General features: G+C 29.6%; 3 protein-coding genes across 3 annotated transcripts; all 3 read right to left on the minus strand.

Annotated features, from left to right (window-relative positions):
* Positions 1-1,310: 1,310 nt before the first annotated feature.
* On the minus strand, positions 1,311-3,415 carry LOC135959614 (uncharacterized). Its single transcript, XM_065510599.1, has 3 exons — positions 3,383-3,415; positions 1,974-3,320; positions 1,311-1,912 (listed from the first exon to the last, which is right to left on the minus strand). The coding sequence occupies exons 2-3, from the start codon at positions 2,233-2,235 to the stop codon at positions 1,725-1,727; spliced, it is 450 nt and encodes a 149-aa protein (XP_065366671.1). The 5' UTR covers positions 2,236-3,320; positions 3,383-3,415; the 3' UTR covers positions 1,311-1,724.
* Positions 3,416-5,698: 2,283 nt separating this feature from the next.
* LOC135948986 (uncharacterized) lies at positions 5,699-7,390 on the minus strand. Its single transcript, XM_065498443.1, has 3 exons — positions 6,982-7,390; positions 6,034-6,891; positions 5,699-5,964 (listed from the first exon to the last, which is right to left on the minus strand). The coding sequence occupies exons 1-3, from the start codon at positions 7,169-7,171 to the stop codon at positions 5,777-5,779; spliced, it is 1,236 nt and encodes a 411-aa protein (XP_065354515.1). The 5' UTR covers positions 7,172-7,390; the 3' UTR covers positions 5,699-5,776.
* Positions 7,391-11,129: 3,739 nt separating this feature from the next.
* LOC135948987 (uncharacterized) lies at positions 11,130-13,042 on the minus strand. The gene is made up of 3 exons (XM_065498444.1): positions 12,745-13,042; positions 11,664-12,521; positions 11,130-11,596 (listed from the first exon to the last, which is right to left on the minus strand). The coding sequence occupies exons 1-3, from the start codon at positions 12,941-12,943 to the stop codon at positions 11,409-11,411; spliced, it is 1,245 nt and encodes a 414-aa protein (XP_065354516.1). The 5' UTR covers positions 12,944-13,042; the 3' UTR covers positions 11,130-11,408.
* Positions 13,043-22,534: the final 9,492 nt, after the last annotated feature.

Below are 22,534 nucleotides of genomic sequence, written 5' to 3' on the forward strand. Positions count from 1 at the left end.
AATGTTTTTTAAAAGTCCAACAAGTGATTATAAAAATTGCCAATTAATACTAAAATAAAAAATGTTCACATTTATTTTTAACAAAAAAATTAAAAATAGTTCAAAATATTAACTCAAAAAATGTTCCGTACCCTATAAATAAATTAAGATATCTATTTATAAAATGCATATTATGATGATGTGTGATGTCCTTAATATTATTAATATTAATGTGGTGTCCTTTACGTCTCTTAAGTGATTATTCATCGATAAAACCAGTTTTTTGTAGTTACTGCACCAATATTCCACCATTCTTGAACGATGACATCTTTCAGCATTTTCTTATTAGTTATTTTATACTGTCGAATTTTTTTCTCCAAAATAACATTTACTTTATTCAAATCGGATAAGTATTTTTCGAATTATACTCAAATATATTTTCAGCTGCATGAGGTACGGACAATTGTTTGAGACAGTGTATATGGGTCATTTCATGGCAAGTGAACCAACTTTTGAAATCCATGTCTTTTGATCGGGATGCAACTTTTCAACAAGGTCGGTCGAGAACTCTCTGAGTTAGAGAGGGTCAAAATTTGACATTTTCGCCAAGCAGGTGTTTTTTCTTATCTATGTATCTTATTACCTATATGTGCCCCAAATAGCTTATATAGCTCTTTCATCAGTCTTTAAAAAAAAATATTAAAAAAAAATAAAAAATTTTTAATATTTATTTTTTCGAAATCAAAAACTTTTTTTTTAAATAAAGCTTAGATATTTTCCTTGAAGACATATTTTGTATATATGGGGGATTTCATGTCAACTTTTGAAATCGATGTCTTTCGATCGGCATCAAGGTTAGTCTTATTGGATAGTAATTAAGACACAATTTTTCAACAAGATCGGTCAAGAACTCTCTGAGTTAAAGGTGGTCAAACAGGTGTTTTTCTTATCCATGTAACTTATTACCTATTGTTCTTAGCAAAATGTGTCCCAAATAGTTCAGATAAAAAGGGGTCAAACTAAAGAAGTTAGAAGGTTAACTAAGAAGTTAGAAGGTTAAGATCAATGATCCCCATAAAAATCCACAATATAGCTCTGACAATAAGAATTCTCTTAGACATCCCTTGATCAAAAAATTAAACTTTGACCCACTGTAAAAAAAAACTCAGACCAGCTGAACTATAAGTTTATTCTACAAAAATACTCAATATGTCATTTCAGAATTATAGGGTCGCTTTTCTGTTCCAATCAAAAAATCTTAATTTGCCCAATTTGATATTAATTATACTGTCCAACAAATTAAGATTTTTTGATTGGAACAGAAAAGCGACCCTATAATTCTGAAATGGCAGACAGTATAATTAATATGAAATTGGACATAAACGCGTTAATCTTTTTACGAACTTTTGTGAGGATGGGTCCATAATTGGTTTTAACCCCTTATATAAGAACCCTATTTTATTGTCAATAAATAAATAAAAAATATCACTTATATATCAACAATTTAATAATAATTTATGAAGTCCTACATTTTTAAGCCAACATTTTGGTGATTTTCATTATTTTTGGGCTCCCCTACAAAGTTACAGTGAAAAATCAATTCCTATTTCACCCCTCTGGATCCGCGCCTGGATTAATATATTATTTACAATTACGGAGTAGACCGTAAGGTATTTGGTTTACATAAAACGACTATTAACACAATTATTTAGCTATAAATTTTGCTATCTAAAAAAGATAATAATTTAAAAAGTTCCGCGATAATATAACCAAGGTAAAACCATTTTCATATGTTTACGATAACGAGGATTTGAATATAATTGCATTTGAAATTGGGCTGCTTCATCGGAGCTGCCGAAATAATTATCCAAATTGGCTTTGTCGCTGGGATCCAAAAGCACGGCTGCCATAATGCCAGTGCTGGCATTATATGCTGTAGAAGGAAATGTATACAAATAAATTAGTCTCAATTTATGAAAACAAAAAATACTTACCCCATGCACTATATTTAAGCAAAGTAATGTGCAGATCCTTTAATGTGGGCAGATTTTTGGGATACTTTAACAATGTCAAATTTTCTGTCAAACGATCGTGATAATATTTTATAAAGTAATAAAATTTTTTAATTTTCAATTCATATCGTGGTAAAGATAACAGAAAATAATATAGATCCTGGGCTGGAGTACCAACATGTGCTGCTTGATAGTCCAATAAGAAAGTACCAACAACATTACCCAATTCATCATGTTTAAACATGAAATTATTTGACCAACAATCTCCATGATTCACAACATTAAATTCATTTTCATCCAGTTTATTGCCTCGAACATTTCATCTAGTATAACATCTTTGTGCTGGCACAACCGTTTATAATACAACTCATGTCCTTCATAAGTTTTGGCAGATTTTAGAAAAGCTTCTGTCGGTGTATCAATACTTTACTCATCACTTCACGATTTTCTTCTTTGTAGAAAGTTTCGAATAACATGGGCTTGTAATTTTCTTTTGTGGCAATTTTTACTGCTGAGGCGGCATGAAATTGTGCTAAAATAGTTAGCACCGCTTGGGTATGTTTGATATCCAAACCTTCCAAACGATTGATATTTATATAACCTTTAGGTTTTAGATCTTCTAAAACTAAATGTGCATATTCGGTGGATATTTCATAAAATTTCGGTGCAAAATTGATGTTGACACCAGCCTTTTTGTAAAGTTATTCCAATTCCGGCACTACTTCTCGATGCATTATAGTTTCTACTTTAAACACCTCATTACTAACATTCATTTCTTTAAGTGCCTAACTGTGGTGGGCTGTTTTTAATGTACATGTTTTTTGGAATATGAAAAATACAATATTAAAATTTGTGTCTTGGGAGTTCTAATAACGATAAGTATGTTTTGCATTTACGTCTCTTGTTTATATCTGCAATATATTAGTAGTGGTTACTATTAATATATCTTTTATATTCGATTTTTTTTATAAATTTAAATAGATATTAACTAAGTAAATGCGTTACTACTATAAAAAGTACGATTTTATTTTCTCTGTATCATACCATTCAATTCATTTTCCGCTTCTAACTGCTATATTAATGAGGCATAATTTGCACCTGTACTTACGGCATGTTTGACTTTAAAGTCTTTTTTTCTTGAAAATTACTAAAAATTTGCTTAAAAGCTGGTTCAAATAATGATGCTTTAATCCATGATGGTATAGCTGGAGCTGTATTTGGTTCAGTCGACATTATTTAAAACGCAATAAATGTTGATATAATTGTATTGTACTCAAAACAAATCGCACTATTTTATTAAAATTAATGATAGTTTTGTTTACAGCAGAGCTAATAAATAAAATTTTATCACACTCAGTTAGAATTATAAATTATAGCTGAATAATTGTTACCGATAGTTTGTTGTTTTGCTGTAACTTAAAAATTGCAAATTAAAAACTGAACAATTTATTTTATTTGAAAAAGCTTTTTCATTGATATTCCTGTTTATTAAATGAGTTGCAGTTCCAATCAAGTATTATGTATTAAAAACAGATAAGAGTTATATATTGAGCTATGTCGAATCTTAAGTACCCTTTACATTAGTAAATATTAAATTAATTTTTAGTTTTGTAATTAATTACGATTACTAGACTTTTAATTTATAAAATTAGAGTGTTAATAAATTAAATTTTGGGGAGAGCATACAAATAACTATGTATGTATGGTACCCTAAAACTAGAGTTTCGTTTTCGGTTTTAATCGAAATCGAAACCGCAGTTTTTCAAGGTCTAAAATCGACAATTATTCTTCGGTTTTTACTTTTAATATATTTTTAGTAGAAAAATTAAAAATTTAGAAATGAAAAACAAACTTTTTAACAAAGTCTTAGTTTTTTCAAATATCCAATTAAAGTATGGAGTACTGGCTGACCCGGTACAATAAAGAAATAGTACTATAGCCAACTATTATGTACATAAGTAAAATAATTTAATATAATAAAAAGTACAATTAAAAGACAAAGTGCCATTTTTTGAAATCAAAGTAATTTCCTGATTATGGGTTCAATATTACAAAAAAATTCAAAAAGTACCATTTTGAAGAACGCAAAAGTACTCCTTAGTTTAGTTTAGTTCTCCTTTTTTGGTATCATAATACCATTGTTTCTTTACTGAAAAGCATATTAGCCAACTTTAATGTTTATAAGCTAATTAATTTAATATATTAAAAAAGTACCATAAAAAGAAAATTTACCAATTTTACTTGATCGTCTTCAACACCCGTCAAGTTTGAATTTTAAATTTGTTTGCTTTTCCTATATTATCAAATGATTTTGATATTTAATAAATAATCACAATACCGACAGAAACCGATCAGTTTCAATTTTTTAAAATCGAAACCGCGGTTTTGAAATTCATCGGTTTCTTGGAAACTCTACCTTAAACTGATGGAAGCATATGCATTAACTTATTTAGTCTTTAGCTACCAGGATTGTGTTATCGGTGTTAAAGTTCAACTTACAATTTCAATATAATTTTTTTTAATAGTTTTTATACCCTACATCACCATAGTGGGGAGGGTATTATGCGTTTGTGCAGATGTTATTAAAATATTAGTCTAACACCCACCTTAAAGTATACCAATCGACTTAGAATCACTTTCTGAGTCGATTAAACGATGTCCGTCCGTCCGTCCGGTTTGCTGGCTGTCCATGTAAACCTTGTGCGCAGAGTACAGGTCGCAATTTTGAAGATATTTCGATCAAATTTGGTACATATTACTTTTTTGGCCCAAGGACCAAGACTATTGAAACTGGCTGAAATCGGTCCATTATTTCACCTAGCCCCCATACAAATGTCCCCTCGAAATTGGACTTTATCGGTCATAAATGTTTAATTTATCTATGTATCTACACAAATTTCGCTCCAAATAAGTTTTATATACACAAAATTCATGTCACCAAATTTTGTTACGATCCGTCCATAATTAGTCATAGCTCCCATATAGACCCGCTTCCGAAAATCACTTTAACGTGCATAAATCGCTTAAAAATGTTGGTAAACACACAAAATTCAACATAGTTAACTTTAATATAGACGTAAATCACATGACCTAATTTCATGGTGATCGGTGCATAATTGGTCATAGCCCCCATATAAGGCCCACTTCCAAAAAACACTAAATTATTGAAATTTTAAAAGAAACATTTTTTTTGCTCTTTTACTTAGTGTAGGGTATTATATGGTCGGGCTTGACCGCGCATCCAAAATTGGAACATGTAAAAATGGCCTTTTTTCAAAAAACGTAGCTATGTATGTATATTTATTCTTTTATAGAAAAAAAATTCTTCGGAACTATATACAATTTGTATACTACCCGGAAAGAGTAAAATTTGGCTCACTTAGTCGGATATGATCCCCCAGACCAATCAAATCGTGGCCAATTTAAAAAAAATTAGGTTTTAGTAAAAAATCCTAAAAAAAACAAAACAGTGATCCTCGAAAAAGCTCCATAATTCTATAGCCCTATATATTTCTGAATTACATGCAAAGTTTTCTTACTATCATATGGTAAATAACGTCGCAGTGGGCAGTTTTTGGAACACATTTTTTTTTGCTGGCTAAGTGAAGCCCTTGAAGCCCTAATTGTTGTTGTATTTGCATATTTCGATGTGTGACAAACGGAATGACAAACCCAAAATACCCCAATCATTTTGATAGTGAGTATAATTATTACAATAATAGAGTAGATTGTATTACATTTATAACAATTTGAGATTAATTTTGCTATCTAACAAAGATAATAATTTAAAAAGTTCCGCGATAATACAACCAGGGTAAAACCATTTCCATATGCTTACGATAACGAGGATTTGAATATAACTGCATTTTAAATTGGGCTGCTTCATCTGAGTAGCTAAAATAATTATCCAATTTGGCATTGTCGCTGGGATCCAAAAGCACGGCTGCCATAATGCCAGTGCTGGCATTATATGCTGCAGAAGGAAAGACATAAAAATAAATAATTAATTAATCATATAATATAACAATAATAAAGTAATTACCCCATGCATTGTATTTATGCAACATAATATGCAGTTCCTTTAATGTGGGCAGTTTTTTTGGATACTTTAGCAATATCAAATTTTCAATCAAACGATCATGATAATATTTGATAAAATAATCAAATTTTTCTATTTTTAACTCATATCGTGTTGAGGATAACAGCAAATAATATAAATCCTGGGCAGGTGGACCAATATGTGGTATTTGATAGTCCACTAAAAACGTACCAACAATATTACCCAATTCATCATGTTTAAACATGACATTATTTGACCAACAATCTCCATGATTCAAAACATTAAATTCATTTTCATCCTGTTTATTTGCCTCAAACATTTCATCTAGTATAACATCTTTGTGCTGGCACAACCGTTCATAATACAACTCATGCCCTTCATAATTTTTGGCTGATTTTAGAAAAGCTGCTGTCAGACTATCAAATATTTTGCTCATCATTTCACGATTTTCTTCTTTGAAGTAAGTTTCGAATAATATGGGCTTGTAATTTTCCTTTGTAGCAATTTGCACCGCTGAAGCGGCATGCCATTGTGCCAAAACTGTTAGTACCGCTTGGGTATGTTGGATATCCAAACCTTCCAAACGATTAATGTTTGTATAGCCTTTAGGTTTAAGATCTTCTAAAAGTAAATGTGGATATTCGGTGTCTATTTCATAAAATTTGGGTGCAAAATTTATGTCGACACCTGCCTTTTTATATAGTTGTTCCAATTCCGGCACCACTTCTTGATACATTATAGTTTCTACATTAAATACATTGTTATTCTTCACCACTTCTTTAATCGCTTCACTGTCGTGTGCTGTTTTTAACATTAATGTAATTGATTCGCAGGAGCCGTCTGTGAAAGTTTTTCGGAATATTTTAAGAAATATTATTTAAATTTTTAAGTTATGAATAGTTTAAGAAAGTGAGCGTTGTGTCGTTATACCTGTCATTTCAATTTCCGCTTCTAAACGCAACATTACTGTGGCATAATTTTCACCAGCACTTAGGGCAGGTTTGGCTTTGAAGTCATTTATTTCCTGAAAATTACAAAAAATTTCCTTAAAAACTGGTTCAAATAATGATGCTTTAATCCATGTTGGTATAACTGGAGCAGTATTTTGTTCACCCGACATTATGTAAAACGCTACAAATGCTGATATAATTACAATAAAATAAGATCTTAATATGTTATTATTTTAATTAATTAGTCTTTTGTTTAAATCAAAACTAATAACTGAAACTTAATCACACTCCGTTGGAATTATAACTGAATAACTGTTGTGTAGGTGGTTCAAGCTTGAAAATAAATTTCCAGTAGAAAATTGTCACCGATAGTATGTCGGTTGTTATGCAGCAACATAAAACTTGAGAATGAAAAAAAGAACATTTCTTATTTAAAAAAGCTTTTTCGTCAATATTCTCCACAAATCCCTCTGTATTAAATGAGATTTTGTACAGTGATGATCATGTATTAAGTACAAAAATAAATAGTTGTGGATATTTTATTTTTTTTTATAGAAAAGCTTTTGTAGTTTGTTTTTTTTTTTTTTTTGATTAATTAAGATTAAGGGGATTATTTTGTAAATCAATTCCCAAGTCTTCGAAAAATATTCCATATAAATAAAGATGTGTATGGAAATATTTTCAAAGTGAGCAGAGTATTACAAAATAAAATGTAAAATAGGGTGGTTAGGGCATGAAAATTACGAGGAAGTATACTTAAAAGTAAGACGTACTTACTAGCAAGTCAATAAATAAACCTATTATGGAACAATTCTTTAGCTATAGACTAGGCGAAAAAAGTGTAAAACACACTAACCCGAAAAATCTGCATCGAATATCGAAAAATGGAATTTTTTTTATCATTTTTCACCATTTTTGGCCCATAGCTTCCAAACTGTTGGAAATTAAGTAGATTAGTGTTTATAAAATACCGACTTTTCAAAAAACCGGTTTGTCGGTTAACCGAATATTGTACCGACATCGAAAAAACCGGTTAAACCGGTTAACCGTCATATATGTGTAGAAAACATAAAATGTCCTATAAAGTATACACAGCTTTAAAATTTGTAGTTTTTAGTAGTCAGGAATTAAATAACTATAAATATACAAAAGAGCTAAGTCCATTTTATTTTGTAAAAATTTTAAATGGAATTGAGTATAAATATGTTAGTAGATATATAATACTTGTTTTAATTATTGGTTTATTCATTAAATTTCAACCAAAAAATGTAAATCAATTTTTTTAATTAAATATTTGATAATTTTAAAATTTATTATCACCTCGACTTTATGATATGAAACATAAATTGTTACAAGTCCCAAAAAATTACCTATAAGATGCAAACGCGCTTCTTCTAAGCTGTGATTATTTGTCATTATAAATCATACCAAATAATTTATAAAAATCCATTATCAGATTTCAAAAATATTTCAAATCATGGATTTTTGAACGTTTTTTGTCTCTCCTGAAAAGGACTTTTTACAGTAAGCTTACGAAATGAATAATGAAATTAAATTTTAAGAACAAAACACACTGATGAAGTTAAATTTATTGAATGAAGTTATATACATCAAATTCAATTTAACGTTTGGAAAAATCATCACAAAGTTTATAATGAATCAGTAGTAAGATTTAGCTTAACTTCTAGAATTATGTGGAATTTAATCTTTAATAGTTTCATTGTGAGCAATTTATTCCGAAAAAGTTTTTCAGTAAACTCATCGTCCTCTACTATTTAAAATCATTGTAATTCTTAAAAATGTTGATCTAAAGAGGTTTGTATTGTAAATCAGCAGTTTAGGTTTCAAATCAGACCAATAATGTTTATACAATGAATATAAAAAATGCACAAAAACATGAGATTTATTAATTTTAGTCCCAAATTTTAAAAACCGTTTAACCGATTGATAAAAACCGGATAAACCGTTTAACCGAAAATCAACATTTTAAATTAACCGGTTCGCAAAAAACCGAGATTTCGAAGAAAAACCGGTTTTTCGGTTAACCGGTTTATAAACACTAATTGCAATTGAAAAAAGCTGGATTCATTGCTTGCAGAAGTTTTTTGGTGTCCCAATATAAAGATACAGTCACCGTAGTCGCGGAGGAAGATAGATTTGTTCATACAAAACGCTTTTGATATGCTAAGAAAAAATTCATGAAAATTCATATCTGAAATGTATTTGTATTAAATTTTAGTTGGATACTGATAATTAAGAAACGATCGTCATGAAGTTTTGTGACAGGATTTGTGTGATGAATTTTATCTGAATATTGGTTTAGTTTTGTATGTTCCATTATTAGAAAATATCAGTGCTAAATGTCACCTTGCTGGATTCATACATTTAAATTTTTCGAGATCAAAATAAGTTGTTCATATATTTTGATCCAAAACATTCACCGATTCAGTATATATTATGATATACACTCTAATAAATTTTCATGTAAATTTCCTACATTAATAGTAGAAAACTTTTCTCTTTCTATAGTTAGGGTAAAAATATGTACATTAGAGTGCTCCAAGATTGTATGGACGAAAAAAACTTGCTAGGTACAGGCCGTCCCCCCCTCTAGAATTGTTCTATGTATTGTAGAAACACGTTGTGTAAAATATTAGGATGATATGATAACGTTAACTGGTGGCACAGCGACGCTGAAGTTTTGTGGTGCATTTACAAGGGGAAAATATGCAATTTTTTCAGTTTTTGTAAAAATGTTGCCACTAAATAATGACTTTTACAATTTAATTTAAAAGAATCGAAATGTGTACATAATTGTCGTTATAATAAGATATAAAAGACAAAAATTGGTGAAAAAATGTTAAAGTTATTAAAAAATCGCCAGGCCATTTGCCACGTGTCTCAGGCCACTAGAACAAGAAATTTATGAACAAAATGAACATATTTTGAGAAATATTAAAATAAAAGCTTATTTTTACTTAAAATATATCCATATTTACTTGTATATGAGTTTTTGTCCTCGTAGGATACCGTTAACCTATTCGCAGGTATGACCAAAAAAATAAAATTTTTTTAACGGCAGTTTCAAAATTCCAATTTCAAATTTTTAAAAATTTTGTGAAACAAATTTCAGAATTTTTTGATCATAACATGGGGATTTATTGACAACATAATAGGGAATAAAAATGTGAAAAAAGTATGTCAATACCTCCTATAGTTTTTCCGTACCTGCGATATAAATTTTGCGATTTTCGAGAAAAACAAATTTTTTGGCCATATTTTGTGGAATGACCAGAATTTCCTTACTGTATTGATTTTTAAGTAAAAGCTATTCAGAATAATATAGTCCAGGTAATTTTAAATATAGTCTGAAAGTTTTACTAAAATCGGAAAACTTTAACCCTTAAATCGTGAAGGTCAAATGTCAATTTTTTCAATATTTGGAATGTCTCATGGAAAGATAGCGAAATATTATATATTTTTGGGCCGATTTTGATGAAACTTAAGAAAAATATAAAATGAAGTCTAGTATTCATAATAACTGTACAAAAAATGGAAATTAACCCTTAATAGCACTTGGGGTCCAAATGACCCTCAACTTTTAAAATCACGAAAAACACATTAATTTTGACCCCAAGTACTCTTAAGGGTTAATTTCCCTTTTTGTACTGTTGTTGTGAATAAATAAATAAAATAAAAATTTCAAAAATAGAACATTTTTGCTGTTTTTTGGGCGAAAATGTGACTCTGGAACGATTTCACTTGGCAAAAGATTTTGAATTCAGCGACAACTGTAACATACGGAATTTTTTCACCAGGGAAGACATCAGACCTTTTATTACTACGAAAACAGTTCCATTGATCTAATAATGTTCCCCTTAATTTATCAGGCCGTCAATAAAACTATTTTATTCGGATTATACTTGGAAAATTTTCGGCTCAAACCAGTGACGGTATTTAATTTTTAAAAGTTATATTTTCAGTAGTTTGTGTAAAACGGAATATTTAGATGGTAGATGATATAAGTGGAAAAATTAATGTGGTGTGATTTAAAATACAACAATTTAATAAAATTTCTTCAATGTAACTCCCCTGTAAATGTCAAAACGCTATTCTATTCAATATGTTTAATTAAAATTAAGTGTTTTATTAACTTCCGTTTACAAAAATTCGTAGATAAAATTTCATGGAAAATAATATTGTTTTTAATTATATACATGTATGTAAAAAATATGTATTTGCTAACAAAAACAATAATGTAGTTATTTACTAAAAACACATCATTTAGATTACTTAGTTACTAGAATGTATGTACAATTTAATTTTGTTTTAATTAAATAAAAACCTACATATTTATATAAGCATTCTAAAATATACATACTGTAAGTACACTCATAAATAGTAATTCTATATAGCACCACGATTGTACAGCCAAGGTAAAATCATTTCACTATGTTTACGATAACGGGCATTTGAATACATCTGGATTTTTAAATTGATGCCAGCATCACTCTCGCCAATAAAGTTGTCTATATTAGCATCCTCTTGGGGATCCAAAAGAACTGCAGCCATAACACCAGTTACTGTAGATAAACCTAAGAGAAAATGTTCAAACAATAACATAACTCGAACTTTAGCTAATCATTTAAAATGGATATTTACCCCATGGATTATATTTGTGCAGCATAATATGTAAGTCCTTTAATGTGGGCAGCTTTTTGGAATAATTCAATAACTTAAGATGATCCAATAGCTCAGTATGATAGTATTTAATGAAATAATCAAAGTGTTTAATTTTCAATTCATATTTGGTGGACGAAAGCAGAAAATAGTATAAATCTTGAGCTGGTGAACCATAACGGGGTATTTGATAGTCAACCAAATATGTTTCTTTAATTTTACCAAAAGCATCATGCTTAAACATAACATTGTTGGACCAGCAATCACCATGATTTAAAACATTAAATTCACTCAAGTCCACCTTACTAGCCTCGAACCATTCGTCCATTCGGCAATCCTTTTTCTCATACATGCGCTCATAGTACAATTCGTGACCATCAAATGATTTCATACAATCCATTTGGATTTTATTCAAACCGGCAAACATGGCATTCACTATTTCACGAGTTTCTTCTTTAAAGAAGCCTTCACAAAGACTTCTATCGTAGGCGCCCTTGGTGGCGACACGAGCAGCAGAAGCTGCATGCCATTGCGCTAGCTTCTTTAGCACGGAATGAGTGTGCTCCATGTCTAAACCTTCCAGGCGATTGACATTTATAAAACCTTTGGGTTTTAAATCCTCTAAGAGTATGTAAGGTTGATCGATGCTCAGTTTGTAGGATTTGGCGCCAAATTTTACTTCAGCCCCAACATCTTTGTACATCTGTTCAAATTCTGGCACTACCTCACGATACATTGTAGATTCGACATCAAAGATATCGTGATTTTTCATCATTTCACGGAACATTTCATTGTCATGAGCTGTCTTTAACATAAGGGTAATTGTTTTTGATGAGCCATCTAAAAGAAAGTTAAAATATTTAATAAAACCATTTCTCAGATTCAATCTAATTCTTTGATAAGATAAGAATTTAAAAACAATTTTGGTTTCTTAAACTGAACCACTAAAAAGGGTATTAATATGATTTTATATTCTGTGGACTATTTAGTAAAATAGAGGACAACCACACTCGACTTATACCATTAAATTTTATTTATTGTAAATATCTGTTTAAATACATACCTTTTAATTCAATATCTGCCTCCAGGCGCAACATAATTGTGGCATAATTTTCACCAGCGCTCAAAGCTCGTTTTGCTTTAAAGTTCTTAGTTTGATGAAACTCAGGAACTATTTCTCTAAAAACTGGTTCAAATAATGAAGCCTCAATCCATAATGGTATATCGGTACCAGTTGCTGGCGATCCCTGATCATTAGCCATAATTGTACTAACAAAACAAGTGCAAATAGAAATAACTACTTTAAATAATTACAAATCACGACAAAAGAATGACAAAATCAAATTTAACGTTCTCACAGTTGATGCCAAAATACAACTGAGTAAAAATATTCTCTGTTTAGAATTTTAAAGCAAAAAAAAAACTTGTTTGTTTTGTTTTTTTAGTAGTAAATTTTGCGCGTTATTGAAATTGAGAATGTATACAATTAGTTCCGTAGTCGAAAGCTTTTATACACAAATTTAAAAAAAGCTCTTTTAATTTGGGCAATACACTAATCAGCATGTGCACTATAGTATGGGTATTTTAGCATTAATAGTTTTGTTCAATTTCACTTAGTTATCTCCTACAAATGAAATTTCATAATAAATTTATATGTTGATCACATTATTCAAATATTCACCAAATGAGTAATGTGTGATAAGACAAACGTGAGCTAATAATCAATATTTTATCAAAAATTTTAACAATGTAAATGTATCTTGATACATTGATACGATCTTGAGTAAGAAAAAAAAATTCATACATTAAATTTTACATTAATTGGTATAATTGATCTTAGTCCCCAGAAAAGTTCTTCCGTAGAAAATTACTTTACCACTTACAAATCTGTTAAACATATAACATCGAGATTAATTGCGGGAAATATAAGTTCCACATAATCCTTATCCAATTGAATGAGGACTGGTCTATAATTGGTCGTAGGCCCCGTATATTATTATAAAAAATATAGAAATTATATCTCCTAGAACTGATACAAATATCCTCTCGGTATAGAGCTTCTCACATGGAAAAACGATCAGAAATAGTCAAACTTCGAAAGGTTATAAAAACTCAATTCGACTGGATTCTGGTTTGGTCTGATTAATTAGGATAAGCACTACTCCACTTCAACGAATATGATTATTTTAGTAATGTGTGTAAAGATGAAGATTTCATATACACAGTAATATTTTAAATTCTGTGGATGTCGGACTGGATTCTTCTCTAAAAAAAAACTCTCTATAAAAAAGTGACAACGATAAGTATTATAAAATTAACAAATTTCAGGTTGTTGCACTCGTTGGATGCTTATTAATCTAGTTTTTGTTTTTTCTCAAATTTTTTCCTAACAACTATTAATATTTTGATTAGAAATTAAGAAACATAATTAAAAAAAATTTATATAAAATTTGTTCGGATTGTAAAATAAACACAATGATAACTTCAATCTGAGAGAAAGCTTGAAGCTTTTTCTCTCAACATTAAATTACAATTTGAACTTGCTATTCGCACAACTTTCACAAAAGCTTTTTTCAACTTACAGAAAATAACGAAATACTTTATCAGAAGCAGGAAATATAAAGAGAGATACGATATCAATTTAAAAAAATATATGAATTAAAAAAATTGAGTTAGAAACTAGCTACATTTGGCATATTGAATCTAAAATACGCTACACTTTCGTGCATTACTTAAAGGTCTGTCTCTTTGAATTCATTTCAATATTAAAACTTTGCTGAATTTTATCTCGTTACTAAAACTATGATCGATAAGAGATTTTCGAGAGGGTTCTTATAATTCTGATTACAAAAACTTTGTTGTATTTCTCAATAGGGAGAATCCAAGCCAAAGTGGACAGAAAACTGCACTTTTAAGATTTGTCATTAACGAAATTTACTATCAAAGACATTTTGACTTTAGACGCTTTTAAAATACTTTTAAAATTTCACAAAATTGCACATACATAACTGTAAATAACTTTTAAATCATACAATGTACAACATTAATCACAATAAATCACATTTCATTCAAAAGCTGAAAGATCAATTCTTGAGACATAAATTGGAAAAGTCTATATATCAAAAACCGAAATTTTTAAATTAAAACAAGTAAGAAAGTATAGGCGGCCAAGCCCGACCATGTGACACCAAGTATATGATTATAAACAGTTTTCTTTTTAATCCAACATTTTTAAGAAATCTATACTCGTTAAAATTACTTTTGGAAGTGGGTCTTATATGGGAGTTATGACTAATTATGGACTGATCGTTATAAAATTTGGTGACATGACTTTTGTATATATTTATTGTGTATGTCATATCTTATTATCTATTGCAGTTTAAAATACTACTGCGCACGTGACTGCTCTTGAAAAATTATCTACTAGATTTGTTTATATTAAATATTGCTTACTATGCGCTTCTCATTATTTCTTATACTTACAGCTGTTACACATTCTTTTCTGTTTTGTTGTAGTGTTTGTTACTGCTGGTGCTTTTTAATTTGTTACGGGTTATTGATAGATATTAAGATGGTGATGTCATATTTGTATAGTTTTTGGATACTTAAAGGCTTGAATAAATTATAAAATATTACAAAAAGAGTTTTTTCGTAAAAAATGATAAAAACATTTTTTTTTAAATAAAAAAATTTTATTTTAATAACACAAGTTTTTTTTGTTCTCTGAATGATACTTATATTGTTAAAAAATTAGGTTTTCATATTTCATCTACCCTCATGAATACATATTTAATTTTTGGATTTAGTAACGTAATAATTTTTGATATTAATATTATTTGTAGCTAGTTCTTTTCAATATTATTTTTTTTTAAATCTTTGAGAAAAATTAAAAAAAAAAATTACTTAATTTTGTTCAAAATTTGTGCACTTTCATACTCATTTCAAAATTTTGAATTTGATCTTTTTAACAACTAGACGGATTGAGATTTTGGAAAAAAATTTTCCATTTTTGTTTGGAATTTACTAGATATAAAATATAGTTTTAAAAAATATTTTGACAACTATTACGAAAGATATTTGAAACGAAATTATCTTATTTGAAGTATATTTGCTTTATAATAAAGTTTCATTTAATATCTATTCGAATTTGTACAAGTTACGAGCTTTACAAAAGCTTTGCATACTAAAGGTGGATAACTTTCACAACCGATATCTCACCTTGTCCTCCAGAACGATTCGTTTGTACATCATTTTACAATCGGACCAGTAGTTAAAAAGAGAGAGATTTATTACCAATTTTCTTCCGATCACTGTGCCGGATTATCAAGGTTTTTGTGACCATCATATGCCGGGATATATAGTTGGAGTGTTGAGAGGGAGACACATGAAAATATTCATAAAAACAGAATTAACACTGTCACATGACCATAGTGGGGAGCGTATTATGCTTTTGTGCTGATGTTTGTAACGCCCAAAAGTATTATTCTAACACCCAACTTAAAGTATACCAACCGATTCAGAATCACTTGACTTGAATCAATTAAATGAAATACATGACTTATATGTATAGATAGAGGTGACATCGTTGTTTTAATTAAGATAATTACTATTTTCGACCTTTGCCTGAAGTAAGTCTATTAGAGTTCGTTTGTGACCAGGTCACTTCATCTGTTTTTCGGGTTTTTTTTCATATTTTATTTATTGTATCTTCCCAAAATAATGTGAACTATCAATAATTTGTTCAAATCTTAAATCTAAATATTAATTTTTATTACGTCCCACCACAGTTGGACGAAAAATTATGTTTAATTTATAGATCCTATCATCAGCGCAGGTCTGTTGGATTCCTTCTGCTTAGTCGGATATCCATTACTTCTCATTAATGTTTCTGCAAGTGGGTTTGGGTGAACTTCTAACTTTTTCAAATATGACTCCGCTTGGTTTTTTATTTAATTTTTCACCAGGAAGACCTAGGTCCTTATGAATGTTAATATTTCTCACATACCAAGGCGCTGATGTTATGATTCTTAATATTTTATTTTGGAATCTTTGAATTTTTTCAATATTAGAAGCTGAGGCCGTGCCCCATATAGCACCATATGGGTTTTATTATTGAGCTGTACAGCAAAAGTTTGCAATCTAAACTCAATCTCGAGTTTTTACCAATTAGCCAGTAAATTTGTAGTAATTTTAACTTCATTTGAGTCAATTTCGTATCTATGTATATGCTTTTTCCAGGTAAGACGTCGGTCTAGATGCAGACCTAGATATTTAACTTCAGTTTGTTGAGGTATTATATGATTATACCCTCCACCACCATCAGTGGTGAATGAGGGTATATATAAGTTTGTCATTCCGTGTGTAACATTGAGAAATATTCATCTGAGACCCAACAAAGTATATATATTATTGATCCTTATGAAATTCTAAGTCGATTGAGCCATGTCCGTCTGTCTGTCCGTCTGTCCGTCTGTGTAAAACACGCTCACGTCCAAAATACGCAAACAAACTTAGTAGAGTTGCAAGAAAATTGTTTATTATTGTCCTAAGCAGTTTGGTATTGAAAATCAGCAAAATCGGTATAGTGGAACCAAAGTTATGAATGAAAATGTGGGACAACCTAAAAAAAAAATTGATAATTTTCACATATTTTTGGACATTTTTTGTAAATATATTGCAGCTACTATCATAAAATTTTGCACTCGTTACTTTTATGATAAAAGGAGTAACTATGGTGAAAATTATAAGAATCGGTCCATGATTTCTCCTAGCCCCCATACAAATTTCTTCCCGAAATATGGTTCTATGGTCTATAAATGCCTACAGAATAGGAATATCCACATAAAATTCAGCAAAAATAAGTTTCGTGGTAAAACAAATTATATTACAAAATTTTTCGTGGATCGGCCCATATTTGACCATAGCCCCCATATAAAGTACACTTCCGAAAATCTCTTAAATAAGCATAAAGTCTTATAAATATCGCTATCAAGTTGAAATTCGACATGAATAATCCCCATATATACCAAAATCGCTGTACCTAATTCTATGAAGATCGGCCGATAATTGGTTGTAGCTCCCATATAAGGACCACTTCCGAAAAACACAATAACCTACATAAATATCTAAAAAATATCAATATCAAAACAAAATTTCACACACATCCATAGTTTATATTTAGAAATCATACTACTGGATTTTGTGAATATCGGTCCATATTTGACCATAGCTCCCATATAAGGTCCACTTCCAAAAATCAGTTAACTACTCATAAATCTCTTATAAATTCCTTTATCATGCTAAAATTCGACAAAAATCATACTCATATACATATATATCACTGTACCAAATTTTATGCAGATTGGCCGATAATTGGTCATAGATCCCCTATAAGGCCCATTTCCGAAAAAGATATTCACCTTAAAAAATATTTAAAACATATCGATATCAAAATGAAATTACGCACAGTAATTTGTATCCAGTAATCATACTTCTAGATTTTGTGAATATCAGTCCATATTTAACAATAGCTCCCATATAAGGTCCACTCCCGAAAATCACTAAAATCCTTAAAAAAAAAATTCTTACAATTATAGTTATCAGGTTGAAATTCGAAACAAATTTATTCAATATATATAGAAAATCGATGTACCAAATTTTATGATGATAGGCCCATAATTGGTCATAGCCTCCATAAGAGAACTACTTCAGAAAAAAAACCTGCACAAATATCCACTTGAGGTTAAAAGGGAAAAATGTTGATTCAACCGTATTAACTAATTATTAAGTATATAAATTGTTAAATTTCATACGTCCTAATAGGAATTTGAGTTATAAATTGCTGAATTAAATACAATTTTTTGTACATTTGAAATAAAATATCTTCTGCGTAAACTAGTCTTTCTAACAATTGTTATATTATTTCAGTTGTTATACCATCATATTTAGGTGGAGGGTATTTAAGATTCGGCACAGCCGAATATAGTACTCTTACTTGTTATTTATTAGGATTGGAGGGCACGATTCTCTACGCAATGTGAAAGTGGGATGTAAACATTTTTGCTCGTTTACTTTTATTCTCCATTGTTTTAACCACCTTTCTATGTCGAGTATATGGTCTTGTAAAAGAACAGATGCTTCTTTGGAGTTTTCATGAATGGCTAGTATAGATGTGTCATCAGCAAAAGTTGATATGTGGGTTCGGCTGTTTGTAGGCATATCACAAGTATATAGCAAATATAGGAAGGGACCCAGTATACTTCATTGGGTTACGCCTGCTTCAATAGGCTGTGATGAACTTATGAAGTCTCCCACTTTAAGAACGAACTTTCGATGACCTAAATAACTTTCTAGAAGCTTGTGTGTGTTCACTGGTAAATATTGTTTTATTTTTATCGATAATCCTTCATGCCATACTTTGTCGAAGGCTTGCGAAACGTCGATGAAGAGTGCACAACAATATTTTTTTTATGCAAATGTGTTGGTTATGATTTCTACCAACCTGTGAGTTTGTTTTATGGTGTTATGTTTTTCTCGAAATCCGAATTGATGAGTTGGAATATAATCAAAATGATTCACTATCGGCTTTAACTTGTGCATTAACAGTTTTTCGAATAGCTTTGATATATTTGACAATAGGCTAATGGGTCTATATGATTCTACTTTACTGTGATCTTTTCCCGTATCACTAAAGAAACTTTTCTTTAGTTTCTTTAGTTTTTCGGGTATCATAATTTTTCTGAAGGTTTTTGCATAAATAAAAATAATGGCGTCCTTTTATTTGGAAAATTTTCACTCCTTGTGATGGTTCAACGCACTTAAAGACGCGGATTTTGAGCACATTTTTCTGTGTAGATTTCACCAATGGATTTTGCATCAAAAATTAATACAATTGATGTTTTTTGAATCCTTATAAATACCTCTATACCTGAAATTACCTCTAATATAGGTATCCACTAGGGTATTCGAATTATTCGATTTTTCTCTTGTTCGAATAAAACGAATAATTCGAATAAGAGATTTAAACTTGTTCGAATAATTCGATCACACGTTTAAAATTAATCGAATTATTCGAATAATTAATCGAATTATTCGAATTGTGATGTCGGTTTTTTAATAATTTATTGTTAAACCCCCACTGTGCAACGTTAGTTTGCAATATTTGTGTTTATCATTCGATTTATTAAATATTTTGCAACACTTACGTACGCGGTTAATAACATCATTTATATGTATATATTTTAAGATCATGACCTTCATCTATTTCAATGTAATCATTATAAATATAATCCTCAATATCACTTTCGACGATCGTTTCAAAATCACATTGTCCATCACATTCAACTCAATTATAATCTAAGTGAATATTTTGATTATTAATTGCGATTCTTCTAATATTTCGCCAGCTAAATAAGAAATATTTTATTCCGTACCTTTTATTTTCATTGGTTCAAGTCCTAGAATTGTAATTTCTTGCAGTAATATTTATACAACATAGTCAATAAAGAAAAGTGGTATTTTTGGTTTTCATTGAGTGGGACCCTGGAAAATCAGTTTTTCATAATTCTTTTCATTAGTTATCTTACAAAACTCATTTAAAATCATCTAATACTATAGCCAGAGAAAAAATATAGTTGTATATGTTTACCATAACCATTTCAAAATGTTTACAAGTGTTTTGACAATGTTAGGGTTACTGCAATTATGTTTATGATCATAATCTGTTTAAGTTACCATACATCATACATGGGCACACTGCATTATATTTCTAATGCATTAAGCATTGCAGTATTCAGTAAATTTTTACTGGTAATGAAATTTAGATTGCATTACCAGTAAAATTTTACTGATTACTGAAAAAAAAATCAGTATTCAGTAAAATTTTACTGACTACTGAAAAAAAAAATCAGTATTCAGTAAAATTTTACTGAATACTGAAAAAAATCAGTATCATTAAATTGAAGTCTATTATGCATTACCGGTAAAATTTTATGAATTACATGTATTTAGAGTTTCATTTAAGTCATTTTGTCCACAACTTGGTGGGCTTTCTTCATAAGTAAAGTCTGGATCTTTGATGGAACATCACTATCAAAATCTGATAAATCACTCATTTCTTATTTTACACTTGGAATTTAACACTTTTAACAGTCAAATAGACTTTTGCATGTGATTAAAGAATATGTTTTTACTTTTTAAGTAACGTCCAAAAAATCTAAATTAACCCTTTCAGGCACAGTATTAAACCGCTGTAATTTTTATAGCAATGAGTTCACCACACGCTTTATTTCGACGTACATATATTGATAATTTTTGATGAAAAATGGAAAAATTGTTTTCGCAGGATATTATCTTTTTGGCAGGCAGTGCCATGAAATTCTTAAAAATAAATCAGTTTTCTTTGGAAATAACCATTTACTATATCTGTGAACTCAAAATTTCGCTCTATATTGAGAATAATTTAAAGAAAATCTTGGGGCACCGGTGACCGCATACGTGAAAGTGTTAATAAACAAAAAATGTAAGTAACAGTTATATTTTGTCAATTGGTCGAATTTATTTTTAAATATTTTGTTTAAAACGGAAAGGAAACTGTTATTTATATTTAAAAATAATTTACATAGAATCAGATAGCTACGCAGTGGTGTTGTCGGTAGAACAGTGGACTACAAGATTGACTTGGTTCGAATCCTAGACGTGTTAAGTATTTTTTATATTTTTTTTTTTTAAAAACTATTTTAAATTTAAAATATTTTATATTCTCAACAAAAACTTCACTTACTATCCTACAATAAGTCATGACAATTTAGCACTTGTTGTAGCAAAAGTAGTAATATGGGGATTTTCTTGAAGTTGCAACTTAAAAAATAAAAAGTTTGGTTTAAACCAATTTACAAATTTTCTTCTCTTTTATAGAAATACAAACCACATGTATACCTATTATTTTTTATGTCGAAAAAAAAATACAAAACAAAGAGTGTGTTGTTTACATGCATACATTTTGAATCGAAATATGTATATTTTGTTAATTTGTCTATTTTATTAGCATAAATGTCTTATAAATATAGCTATTAAGTTCAAATTCGTCATAAATAGTCGCCATATATACCAAAAACGCTGTACCAAATTCTATGAAGATCGGCCAATAATTGGTTATAGCTCCCATATAAGGACCACTTCCGAAAAACATATTAACCTACATAAATATCTGAAAAATATCTATATCAAAACAAAATTTTATACAAATCTCTAATTTATATTTTGAAATCATACTACAGGATTTTGTGAATATCGGTCCATATTTGACAATAGCTCCCATATAAGGTACACTTCTGAAAATCAGTTAAGTACTCATAAATATCTTATAAATAGCTTTATCATACTTAAATTCGACACAAATTAAGTATATCTATATACTATACTTACTAACTTCAAATCGATATATCTCGATTCATACACCTGACCCAGCAAAACGCCGGGACACGTATAAATTTACTTTTACCGATCTAACTTTTCCCGGTGGGCAGAACCCCCGCCGATTTGAACTGTTGCACAGTGTAATTTTCTTTATGATAAATCAGTCTATGATGAAATATTAATTTATTGATTACACATTGAGAGTTTTTGAAAAAATTAAACTGGCGTTAGCGTTATCTTTTAGAATTTCGTTAGGTAGTATTGGAGTTTTTTCCCTTCATCTGAGAAACTGGCTGATATTCTATGTAATATAGTGCCGTACTTTGGGACAATGTTTATATGCGAACTTGAAGAAAGTGTGAACCGATTCTTTGAATTTTACACAGAATGAAATATTAACTTTTTTGGAGATTGTCCCACATTTTTCAATACAAAAT

This window comes from Calliphora vicina, chromosome 1, assembly GCF_958450345.1.
Source record: "Calliphora vicina chromosome 1, idCalVici1.1, whole genome shotgun sequence".
Lineage (NCBI taxonomy): Eukaryota > Metazoa > Arthropoda > Insecta > Diptera > Calliphoridae > Calliphora > Calliphora vicina.